General features: G+C 36.9%; 2 protein-coding genes across 5 annotated transcripts; one reads left to right on the forward strand and one right to left on the reverse strand.

Annotated features, from left to right (window-relative positions):
* The first annotated feature begins 3,215 nt into the window (after nucleotides 1-3,215).
* On the forward strand, nucleotides 3,216-9,702 carry LOC106162540 (uncharacterized). Of its 2 annotated transcripts, none has more exons than XM_013539852.2 (6): nucleotides 3,216-3,396; nucleotides 3,816-3,922; nucleotides 5,601-5,756; nucleotides 6,523-6,779; nucleotides 7,081-7,227; nucleotides 7,700-9,702. In XM_013539852.2, the coding sequence occupies exons 1-6, from the start codon at nucleotides 3,320-3,322 to the stop codon at nucleotides 8,996-8,998; spliced, it is 2,043 nt and encodes a 680-aa protein (XP_013395306.2). In that variant the 5' UTR covers nucleotides 3,216-3,319; the 3' UTR covers nucleotides 8,999-9,702. The 2 variants fall into 2 exon arrangements, with proteins under 2 accessions (XP_013395306.2, XP_086851043.1); XM_086994917.1 differs by lacking the exon at nucleotides 3,216-3,396 and adding an exon at nucleotides 3,422-3,615.
* A 155-nt stretch (nucleotides 9,703-9,857) lies between these two features.
* On the reverse strand, nucleotides 9,858-12,249 carry LOC106162541 (uncharacterized). Of its 3 annotated transcripts, none has more exons than XM_086994919.1 (6): nucleotides 11,964-12,249; nucleotides 11,537-11,602; nucleotides 11,245-11,330; nucleotides 10,781-10,898; nucleotides 10,360-10,446; nucleotides 9,858-10,079 (listed from the first exon to the last, which is right to left on the reverse strand). In XM_086994919.1, the coding sequence occupies exons 1-6, from the start codon at nucleotides 12,168-12,170 to the stop codon at nucleotides 9,939-9,941; spliced, it is 705 nt and encodes a 234-aa protein (XP_086851045.1). In that variant the 5' UTR covers nucleotides 12,171-12,249; the 3' UTR covers nucleotides 9,858-9,938. The 3 variants fall into 3 exon arrangements, with proteins under 3 accessions (XP_086851045.1, XP_013395307.2, XP_086851047.1); XM_013539853.2 differs by lacking the exon at nucleotides 10,360-10,446 and adding an exon at nucleotides 10,501-10,559 and having other exon boundaries at nucleotides 11,964-12,228; XM_086994921.1 differs by lacking the exon at nucleotides 10,360-10,446 and having other exon boundaries at nucleotides 11,964-12,237.
* Nucleotides 12,250-12,369: the final 120 nt, after the last annotated feature.

Here is a 12,369-nt window from a genome sequence, read left to right on the forward strand (position 1 = left end):
ATCCCTAAAGTATAAGTAATAACGAATAAAACCCCGAGTGGCCGATCTTCGCCCTTGTGACATTGCAGGGGGAGAACAAATGCTTTGTTAGTCGCGGAAACAAGGGCAAAGTATACTGTGCCGATAATCCAATGTACAGTCACACATGTCTTAAAAAAACATGTATGCTTATTTTCGGTCAGAGTAGGTTTGTGAAATTTTGCCGCTCGCAAGATACTAATACTCGTCAAAATAACAATATTCATAAATGGCCCCACGGCCAAAATGCGTCCTAGAAAGCAGACGATAGAAAGCGTCGATTCATCCCATGACCAAACAATCAAAATGAATGCCGGACACCCGAAGATGGACATGAACAGGTCGACCAGTGCTAGGTTAATGTGGAATGAATTCCACCATGTTTTTAGAGACGGTGTGCTTCTTGTAATGATAATTACGCAAATGTTACCGAACGTTCCAACGATTGCCAAGATGGCGGTCAACACGGTCACGGTGATGTTGGCCCATCTGGTATCATCAAAAAACCCTGGCTGATTCCACAAGGCAGTGATGTTTCCTGTTTCGTTGTATTCGCTGGACGAATTGGTCGGCATCGTTGCGTAGCGATATTTTCCCTGTTCATAGGAATGTAAATAAATACTTGTGTTGTCTTTGGAAGAGAGAATCGAAGTCACCCTAGACCATTCGATTTGATCCCTCAAAATTGGGTGTACTCTTTACCAGACGATTTCGTCGCGTCAGTATTTCAAAGTGATGATCAATAATAAGTAAAACATGTGTTTAGCAAGAGTTTAACTACGGATCTGCTTGTCAGACACACCTGTGCATGCTTCATTATCGATTTTGTTTCGTGATTTCAGGGTGCAAATTACCCTACGCTTTTGTAATTCTATTTCTTCCTGTAACTAAATAACATTGCAAGCTAATTCAGTACAGGGTATCCAACTACAACATATTCATAATTTACCATGCTCATAAAAAAGGCTTCTTTTATGACATATTAGACTTTTTTTGTTCCCCAAGGGAACACCTAGTATTACGAAACATTACAGTAAGGTTTAGTTACAAGATGTTCTAACTAGCGTGGCGTGGTAGGAATTGATAACCATTTACTGAAACATCTAGGCACAAGCTAGGGTCTACATTTGTATAGCGCTGTCATTCTAGTCTGAGTAAGCCAATGTTAAAACTTTAGTCCCTGAAAACGGCCGATTAGGCATTTTCTAACTCTAGCCTCAGATTTGTGAGCACAAATTTAATGCCCTTATTAACGACTCCATTTTAAATTCAATTTTAAACTCAATTCACCTTTATACATTCAATCGAAGGTCGAATCCAAGTGAAGAGAGGGATAGACAAATATGATTCATGAGTACGAAAAAAAATGCTTATTTCCCCGGGAAACCCATTTTGGTGGATCTCATGGAGTTGCACTTAAAGCTTTAAATAACACTTTATTTTTCTGCATTGCAATTCGTGAGGTAGCTACACTGTACACACACTGAACAATAGAAGTGTCACCCCCTGAATCAGAGTAATCAAAGTTATAATGCCTGGTTTACTTATAATGTGACTAATGAGTATAAAACCGCTGTACCATAGAATTGTATTGTTGGTCTTTTTGTGAAATTTGATGTAAATAAAATGATACCAGAAGCATATCATTCCACAATCATCTATCTCCCCCAAAGTATTGGTTCAGTAGGGGTGACACTTCTGTGTATTCTTATTTGTTTCCCAATGTTTATGCATTACAGTCTAAGTAGTCTCTTTTAGAGCTAAACCCCTGTCACTAATCTTTCTGTATTTGCATGATACATCTGCTTTTTCTTGCCCTGTAAGTCCTTAATTATACATAACACGACCAAGACATATCAAATGTCCAGAAATTGTGGACAAATATGAAAAGAGAATGTATATGTTTTGAAGTGACAGAATTCTAGCTAGTACGATTTTTCTTGAAGAAAAGGCCGGTGTATGCTGTGAAGTTAGATGGTTATGATTTCAGCAGTCGCAAATTAACAGGAATAAACTAAGTAATTTCAATTGAATAAAAGTGCGGGTATAATATTTTTATGAGTCACCTCGTGCTTATTTCTCTGTATTTGGCAAGAGTGAAAAACGCGAACGACCTACGAGGTTGCAATTGTAACTGATCGGTTTATTTCACAAACAACGTTGTTAACAAGAATGAACTTCCCAAATATGACGTAATTGAAATAACAATTTCAGATTTTTGGTTTTAGAATACATAAATACTAGTTTTTGATAAATATATATAAGTAGAATGAGATATTTTAAAAATGTGCTAAAGAGGGGAAATAGGTAAACGCGTTATCAAGTACGGAGAGAAACGAGTGAGGGTATTACATGTAATACCTGGGTTCATATTGCTGTAGCTAGGCTTGTATTTGTATGAAAAGCTTAAAATTGATTTCCTTGTTGTTGTTAATATCCATGACTTTACGTCCAGAAGCTTTCTTTGAGTTATGATAACCTAGCTGTAAGCGGTCTTTTTCTTTCTGACTTTTTATCGATATTATATATTATATTCCTCTAATAAATCAACCTAGCTATTAGAATCCAGTAATTTACAGAGAAAATATACAAAATGAGTAAAGAAAACTATCAAGTAATTTAATTTTCTTTCCTCTGCATTTATCAGGAATATTAAGATTGCAATTTTTCGCAATAAACTGTATACTCTTTACATAAAGTTCAAATTCCTCAGAATATATCGTAATATATAGGCCTATCACTTGATATACGATTGAATCCTTTAACCACTTTGCTCTGTTCAATAAAGGTGCATTTCACAGGGGCGTATCCAGGATTAATTTTATTTGAAGGGGGTCCGCGGATGCGAATCTCCCCCCTCCCCCCTTCGCGTTGGGTTTGGGGCCCGCCAAAGGTCCGAAAGTTTTTTTTTTTTTTTTTGGTATTTAAGAGGGCTTTTTGGTACGATTAAGAACTATGACTCAGCTAGTCAAAATTCTAATTTCAAGAAGGGACCATTGGCGTGATTTTTTCAGAAATCGAAAGGGGGGTCAGGACCCCCCCCCCCCCCCTCACTAAATCCGCCACTGAATCGGAGTCTCCAACACTGGTCTCTCAGTTTCAGATTTTTTTTAAGCACATGTCAAAATACTAATAAAAATTAATTTCGCCGAATGTGGAATTGCAATTTTAAAGACACTGGGATTAGTAATTAGAGCACAGGTTTCCATAGGAAGGAGTAAACAGGCGTTTAACTTTCTGGCCTGCAGTGACATCTAGCATTTGTTCTGAGATGACATATTCCGCCATCTTTTGACCTGCCATGATATGGCTCCAGGCTCTATGCACGTTGGAGCAAGGTTCGGCAAGAGGAGAAAGGGGAGACGACTTAGCGTCTAGGTGATCAGTACTGTCTTGTTGCTTGTTTCATAATTGAATTTTGGAAATATAGTTTTAAATAACTTAACCAAAATGCAGCTGTATTAACTATATGGAGTGCATTTGCATGGTAAAAGGAGCACTGCGTTGCTTTCTTGACTCGCCATTTTTTCCTAGTCAAAATGGATGTCGCCTTGACTCGAGTCTCTAGAATTACCCCTGCTCGAGTAGTGAGATTTCGTAATTTAATAAAAAAAAATCCCTATATTTCACAACCAGTGTAAATAAAGGGGGCGTTGATACTTTTGATACTTCACATTTTGCAGTGATGTTTATTATTATTCAAATTTCAATCGAGCCTTTCAATCTGCAATGATGAATACAAACACGTAAGAAGCACTGCCAGATTCTGCGTTTCACTCTTCTGTCTACTCTTACAGGAAGGTTTGTTACAGACCCCTGTTGATTTATGAAGAAAAAAGGACACGTGTGATTACAGCTTGTCAATCCATCTACGTCAGCAACGACACTTTGTCCACCATGTCAGGTAAGTACTTCGCAGAGATTTAGAAACTGAAACTAAAAATAACTGTAATTACTTTTTAATCATAAAGGAGGAATTTACTCAACATTCATATACGTAATAGTAATTAAGTTACCATTGAAATCTAAGCCCACATTATTCCACTTTACTTATGTTAGAAAATTGTTTTGTGACCCAAATACAAGTTTTCATTGCCATACCTGTTCATGATGTATTGGCATATACTGTATTAGGGATGTGTTTATTTGTCACACTTTTCACTTTAAAATAGTGCCTGAAAACAAAAAGAAATTTAAATCAGAAAAGCATGCCGTTGGCAATACTGGTTTTTAGTATACATGTGCATTTAATTAATTCTAGTACTACAAACAGAATAAATTTTGTTTTCAAAGCAATATTGATATAAGGTCTTAAAAGCAATTGAGGTTCCAAAAGATATGTCGGATTCATGCCCACAATGGTCTTTTAATTTTTTTTTTTTTTAATTTTCTTTTCTTTTTACTGTGAGCAAGGAATAATGACAAATCTTGAAAAACGTACTTAAAGAATACTATTTGAAAATTGCCAGAAAGTACTACCGTAAACATTAGTTGGTATTATAAACTACATTGTTTCGTCTTTTTTGTTTACAGATCATGACTTAATCTGTATGCGGAATGTACAGGCAGCGATAGCACAAGGTTTTATGCTGCTGTACGAGTCGCTATGGCAACCTCCCCTTAAGGTGCTGGAGCATACATTGAGAAACTGGGGCAAAATTACTGTGGCATTTATTTCTCACGTCTATCCCTCCTGTCTCTTTCTACTATCAAGATATAGACTACGAAGCCTTTTATTTATTTATTAAATTAATTATTTATATTTTATTTATTTGACACTGGAAGAGGAAAACGGTGTGGATGTTAGTTTTGAAATGAATGGTTTGTAGAAAAATTTTCAAGAATCATATTGGATTATAAAAGCAGAGTTAGAGGTACAAGGCACTATTGACAATGACAATATATATTTTTAGAGAAAATTTACAAAAGGCTTTGTAGTCCATGACAGCTCTTCTCTGTTTCCTTTTTGGTGGATGTGTTACACGCACAGTGTGGAAATACAGTTTTCCCCTTTTATTGCTTTTCTGTCTTAATTCTATGTCTTATTACACTGATTTTCCTCTTTCTTTGGGTCCAATTTCCATTCCTGGACCACTACGTAGAACTTAAATGCATCTTTTGTTTTTATCATTTTCACAGTATTTTTCATTTCTCCCTCTGTAGCGCTCCTTTATGCTTCTCTTCAGTTGAATGAAGATTTTTTTCCTTTTTACTACATCTGCTGTTTTATTTTATGCATTTTGTCTTACAGCATGTATTTTAGTAGTAATTTTCTTCTTGTTTTTGTCATCTCCATCTTGTCTGTCCTGTTTTGTTACCACATTCACTTTTTAAAGTCTTTTCTTGTGCTATGTTACTTTTTCTTGATTCTACAATACGTTGAAAAAGTTGGTTTTCATTTTGAATTTTTTTCTCTCTCTGTCTATCTTTTTTATTATTTTGCTACTCTTTGCCATCTTTTTCAGACCATGAAACACCCAAAAACGATGCCACCTCTACCTCTATCTCTGTCCTCAGCCCAGACACACATTTTATTAAGTGATTAAAAAATAACAACAATCATGATTTTTATTTTTGCTTAGATGTCACGCTGACTGTCCTGGAGAAGGATGACACAAGGAGACAGGAGTTGGAGAAAGTTGTGGGAGAGGCCTGTCTTGGCAAGGACTACAAGTGCCCTCTGAAGGTGGGGAAAGTGGAACTGGTGGAGAATGAAGCGTTACAGCAGGAGTTTTTGGGTAATGGTTGAAGTCAGGATTTTCTTAGATATGTACTTGATATGTGGTGTTGAAATATTTATGAGAGTATTTAGACTTACTAAGACTAATTTTGCAGGATAGATATTAATTTGATGTGAAGCTTAGCACTTATGACAGAATTGAAACTAGTCAGGCTGGCTGCTTTGAAGTTAAATTTGCCTGCATTGGGAGATGAACTTGACAGGAGGCTTTATAGAATGTGAGAACATTTTAACTGGTCAAGTGTCATACTTAAAAATGTTGTCAAGTACGTTTGGCATTCTGAGCAGTTAGATAGCATGCAACAGACTTGCAGTGAAGATGGTGCAGTATATATAGTTGAGTAAAATTGGCTGATTGACCTCAGTGGATTAAGTGTATCTTCAAATGTATATACAAGACAGACAGGCCATTAATCATTTATATTGATGATTAAAAAATGATGACTTATCTGAAAGACTCATGGTTATATTAAGTACTAGTAAAATGTAAGCTGTATGTCATGTACAGTTTTGAGTGATTTGACCTGCTGATTTCTAGCCCTTAAATTAGCTGTGGTGCATCAATAGTCCAATCAATATAATATCCCTTTAGTGCAGCACCCCTTTACAACATCAATATCTTATTCAGTTCCAGTCTAATTTACAAATAAATGATTTCATTTCAGAAAAAAGAGAATGAAAAGTTTTTTTTCATTTTGAATAAATGATTTCAAAATAAATGATTTCATTTCAGAAAAAAAAAAAGATAAATGCTTTCATTTCAGAAAAAAAGAATGAATTTGTTGTGGCAGGCCGCCAGCCAGAAGAGTATGAAGAGCGCTATGGTTTTCTTGGGGGCCTGGGGCGCAGTGCAGTCCGCAAGCTGTGCAAGACAGGCCTACTGGCAGAGCACTCCCTCTATAACACCCTGGGGTACAATTCCCAGGGGGTCTACCTCTGTCAATATGCTGATATCTGTACAAGGTGGGCCCTGGAGAAAGCAGCTCCTGGGGATAAGACGTTGAGGCTTCTGGTTTGTAAGGTGAAGATCATATATATATATATATATATATATATATATATATATATATATGAATGCAAACATATATATGAGAGAGAAAGAGAGAGGGGAGAGAGAGAGAGATTGTTCTCTTAAATTATTTTCTTTACTGTGGTGTGATAAAACAGTGCATAATGACACTATTCCATGCTGAAATATGTCTAAATCTCTTAATTTATGTAGTCAATATCGAGAATATAAAAAAGATCATGTTCTTAGTGCCAGACAGAGTTGCAATGCAGGCAAATGTAAACAGCGGATATTTTTGTGTGAATTATTTCAGTACATGCACGGGCGTCTGACCAAGACGGGTCCCAAGGCTCAGGGCGCCAACGAGTACAGCCCTGCCAGCCCAGACTTTGACAGCCATTTCTCCCTGTTTGACCCCGATCCCACGCAGCAGTTGAGAGGAACGTTTGACAACTCTCAGGTAGGTTTAGTACCAGAGGAGAACACAACTTTGTACTCTGTAAGCTTGGAGTATCACTGGGAAAAAAAGCAAATTTCACGTAATATTGATTGATCATTGTCAATGATTTTTTCCCTAATGAATCGTAATGATAAGGCAGAGTGGTAGACACTGACATCTGGGCTGCCCAGAATCTCCTTTGTTGCTTCATTCTATTAAAAAAATTGTGTTCTGCACTCAATTTTGTAATGATAGGTTATTCCAACTCCAAAACCAGTACAAACATCTGCCCTCCCAAGTAAAGGTTATATAATAATAGTAATATATTATAACACCCATACCCTCACTTCCTACTGATGAAGGTGACATTTGAGATGTTGGAATACTGGATTGGTAATAGCTCTGATTTTTAGGTGTTGTTGGAAGAACCAATCATAAATTATACTATTAATAGATGTCATTTTATACCATTTTAATGTCAACATATTTCCAGGTGTACCTGTTTGAGTTTCAACCTGGAGGTGGCAGAACCACAGTGAAAAGGCCGCGCCATTGTTGTCCATATGCCATCATCACATACACAGAGTCTGGTGAAATCGAAGATGAGGCTGCAGAAGAAGAGAATACAGAAGAGAGCGTTGCCAAAACAGAAGGCACTGCTGCTGAGGGCGTCGGACTCCTACCCACTCCCAATTGTCCTGTGATATCCCAGAATCCTGTGGACGAGCTGCAGCCCAATCAGGGGTTGCTAGGAGACAGGCCAGAGGGTGTTCCTGGTGGCGTTTCTCCTTTGATGGGCTCGCTCCCTGTTTTAGATGGACCCAGGGGTCTCCTTGGTGACCATCCTTCAATCAAAATGGTGATGCCATCCAAGAACAAAGGGCAAGATTCTGAGAATGGTAGCAGTTCTGATAAAACTGAGGGACTTCTAGGTAAAAGGCCATTACTTCCTGGTGTGCCTCCAACCAACATCCCTGCGCTGATGAGTCAAGGGTTGCTAGGCAACAGTCGCAGCAGCGACAACAAGGGGTCGTTGCTTGGTGACCCAGACCCCAATGTGTTAATGCAGGCCAACCCCTATCTCCAGAAGATCCTGGATCAGCTCCACAACAAGGGAGAGGATGGCCAGGACCTGGAGGAAGGGGAAGGGACGGGTGAGGAACAGGACCAAGTGGAGAGGTACAGGCGCCAGGTGGAGGAGTATAGGTGGCACCAGGAAGAGTATCAGCGCCAGTACCACCAGTGGCAGTGGCAACAGTATGAACAGTACGGCAGTTATGATAGCAGCGGGTGGGGAGGCAACGGACAGGGCTGGGGGAGTGGCGACAGCAACGGTGGCAGTGGGAAGGAGGGCAAGGAAAAAGGGAAAGAAAAGGACAGCAGTCTCACTTCTGGATTTTCATGGGACTTTTCGGCAGTTGATAGCATGTTGGCAGGCATGAGAGAGAGAACACTAGGCTACAGCTCATTAGGAGGTGGCAGCAGAACTGGTGATAGCAATAATTCATCTAATACAGACTCAGCAGGTGGCTCCACTGGCTACAATAACAATTCCAGTGGCAGTAACTACTACAGTGACTATTATAACTATTACAATGGTGGTAACTATGGTTACGGTGGCTATGGCAACTATGGGGATCAGTACCATTCTAGTGGTTACTATGACAGTTACTATGGTGACATGTCAGGGTACATGGGAGGGTATGGAGGGGGTAATGATGCCTATGGGTATGGAGATTACGCAGAGGAGAATGGGAGTGCAGCAAAAAAGAAAAAATTAGACAATGAATAGAGGTCTATTCTCGGTGGTGATTGTACAAAATGCAGTAAGAACTGGCAAGTGATGTGGTTGGTGAGAGCTGATTGAAAGGTTTAAATGATAGTTATTGGAAGGATAATTGATATATATATATATGCAGAATTCTGTTTTGGAAGTAATCAGATCAGAAGCACTACTCTTATTATGATGTAGCAATGTAAATTATCAGAAAAGTAGAAAAAACTTTCTTCAGGATGAGTTAAGATGTTCAAATGGATTAAAGTCTTGGAACTTCTGAAACACCTAAACCTGTCATATTATTACTTTATCAGGGAAAGAGAGTGTTTGATAAATGTTGCTTTTTTAATGTGTGACAATACCAAATATGTCGGTAAGTTATTGAAATTAACGTAGGGTTTACTTATTTTCATTGACGATCTTTCTCTAAATAATTAGAAGGTATGTAAATCTAGATAAAATGTTATTTTATATTCCAGAGCAACAATTTTTTTTTCTTTAAATACTAAAATATTGAGCATGCTCCATCATATTGCTTTCCATTGTCACAAATGATTATAAAACATTAGACTTGAGACTTATGCTTATAGTGGAAATGTAAAAATATTCCTCCAGGGACTATCTCTGCCTGGCAAAAATAATACAAAAATTATAGTACCATATATTTTTTAAATAAAACAATGGGAAGAGTTGCTCAACTCTTAGTTATCCATCTTAAATGTTGTTTGTTTTTCTGTTATGTTCATAATAAATAAAATTAAATTCTAAACAGTAAACTGGTCATTAGATTGTTTAATCATATACTCAAAACAGGTGAAGTTGTACATTATAAATGTTGGAAGTTCAATCAATTTTTAAACAACACAAGAAGATGTCAAATATACATTTTATTTTATACAAAAATAAACCTACACATTCCCCACAAATATTGATTCAGAATAAATATCCCCTAATTTTAGAGTCCAACAAAGTCTGCTAATTTGCACATTTTTACACAGGGAGTGTCTTTTGCACGGTCTTTGAGCAAGCTGAATAAAATATTTTGGTGAAAAACTTGAGCCCTGTCTGTCCTCCTGGGATATAGCTTACTATGTACCTGGAAAGAGCATAAAACAAATTTTCAATATTCTCTCCTGAGCTGAATAATTGGGGTCGCTGAGACCCTAAAATTACCAATAATAAAAGAATAAAAATGGAATCATAAGATAATTGAGTTATTGCATTGCGCATTGAACAAAAATGATAATAATTAATTGGATACAATTGAAAAACATGTTCTAAAGTAACTCTGGAACCTGCAGTTATAGAATCATTTCACAGAAATCGTGCTCATGCATCGATGACAGAATGTGCATCAGAGGGAAATTATATTTCACCTTGTAAAATCTTGATGATTGGACATTTGGAGTGATGGTGTATTGGAAAACTACTAGAATGGAGCCACCTTTGTAAATTTTGCAGCACTGACATGCAAAGAGAAAAAGGGGTGGGGGCTAATACGCAAAATTTTAAGTTACCATACTAAAGCTCCTATCTGGAATATAGCTGCACAAATTGTAAACAATGTACTCCTCATCTGGAACAAATATTAAAGCATTCCTAATTATTTTGCTTTACATTTCAATAAAGTTTTCTATGAGACTTGTATTCACAATGGTAAACAAACTTCAAAGTAAATGTTTTTATTTTATTATTAATTCTATGAAATGGAGCTTTCTACTTTAACACATTTGCTGAAAATTATCACATTTTAAAAACAGATCTTTTATGAAATGAGGACTTGGTCACTACACGTACCACTAATGCACAATATAATGTTGCAAACAGAGAACCGAAGTACGCTGTACTAAATAATATCCGCTGGCCAGAGAATAAATGCTTCACATGATTTGTTGGCCCCCATAGGAATGAAAAACTGAAAAAAATTGAAATGTGTTTCTTAAATTTTGTTTGACATTTTATTCAATGGCATTTTGATTTTGGTACTGCATTTATGAAATATGAATAATTAAATTTAATTAAGTTTATTTCTTACAAACTCAATTACACAAGGCCTGATCATGAAAACCAGAGAGATAGGAATGACTTTTCAATATTACAATGTGCTTTGACTTACATTTATTTCGAACTACCATATCCTCTTAGCTGATCACATAGGTAGGCAGACTTTTGACATGTTACCAGTAAATGGTTTTTATCAATGCAACAAATAATGTTCTATATTCTGAAAACCAATAAAAAGCAGTGTACTTCTCACCTACCTGAATACAAAGAACAAACTTCCCAAGGAGTACATGAGAGCAAATTTCCTTGCTTTGAGAATAAGGAAAGGGAGATACAAACTTGCCTGCAAAGATAAAGAACAATTTTACATTCACTTGTTAAAAAGAAATAATTTGGTGTAAATGGTCAAGAAAAACACTCTCCAAACTTCAATGGATTTTTGATAATAATTTTTAAAAATATTCGCTTTAGGATATCATAAGCAACAGCAACTGTACATATAGTACCCCAAACAAAGGATAATGATGATAATATTCTTTTAGCACTTACCATAGTAAAACAAAACAGACCCATTAAAACACAGCCCACAAAGCCAAATATTCTCTGCTTCTTGCTCTGAAACAAAATAAGTTTTAAATATATCCGAGTTGGACTTTCTGTTAAAAAAAAGTACACTGTATGTATACATATGGGAGGCAGAGGGTTTCCTACAGTAACTTGACTTTTGAGGTATTATTCTGCTACATTTTGCACTGTCATCTGCTACATCAGCTGGTACAAGCCAAAGATGAAAACCAGAATTTCTGTCCAGCAGTAGGATTTTCACAGACTCTACTATTTCTTTAGTCTGTCGATAATGGGGTCTGTTCTAAGTAGCATATTAAAGTCAGGTGAGGTTTGAGTGAGAAATGCAATTACAAATTTACTAAAAAGGCTTAGGCGTTAAGCGCAGTGCATTTTTTAAAATACATCTTACTAAACTAGGCAGCAGTGGATCTTTTTGCGCCTCTCCAAACCAGCCATTAGCCGACTCGTCAATCGTTATATCTCCATCTGTAGAGGGATCTGAGCTTCCTTTGAACCATGACATATAGCCTCCCCCTCCTTCGCCATTAGATCTGCTGACGGAATCAGAAGACTGAGATTTGAGATAATCTTGCAGCTGTTGATTCAAACTTGCCATCTTGGAAGTGATGTTTATGTGGCTATGTCTCCATGTAGCGTACACGCGGTAAAGGTCAAGGTCGCGTAAGCGAAATAAATTAAACATCTTCATTGGGACGGTTATTGTTATGCCTGTAACACTTTCAAATACTATCGTAAAATAATAAAGTGAAAATGTAGTATTTATTCTATATAATAAGGTATTTAATTGCCTTCTA

Source organism: Lingula anatina, chromosome 9 (genome assembly GCF_051362555.1).
Source record: "Lingula anatina isolate TDL-2025a chromosome 9, LinAna3.0, whole genome shotgun sequence".
Lineage (NCBI taxonomy): Eukaryota > Metazoa > Brachiopoda > Lingulata > Lingulida > Lingulidae > Lingula > Lingula anatina.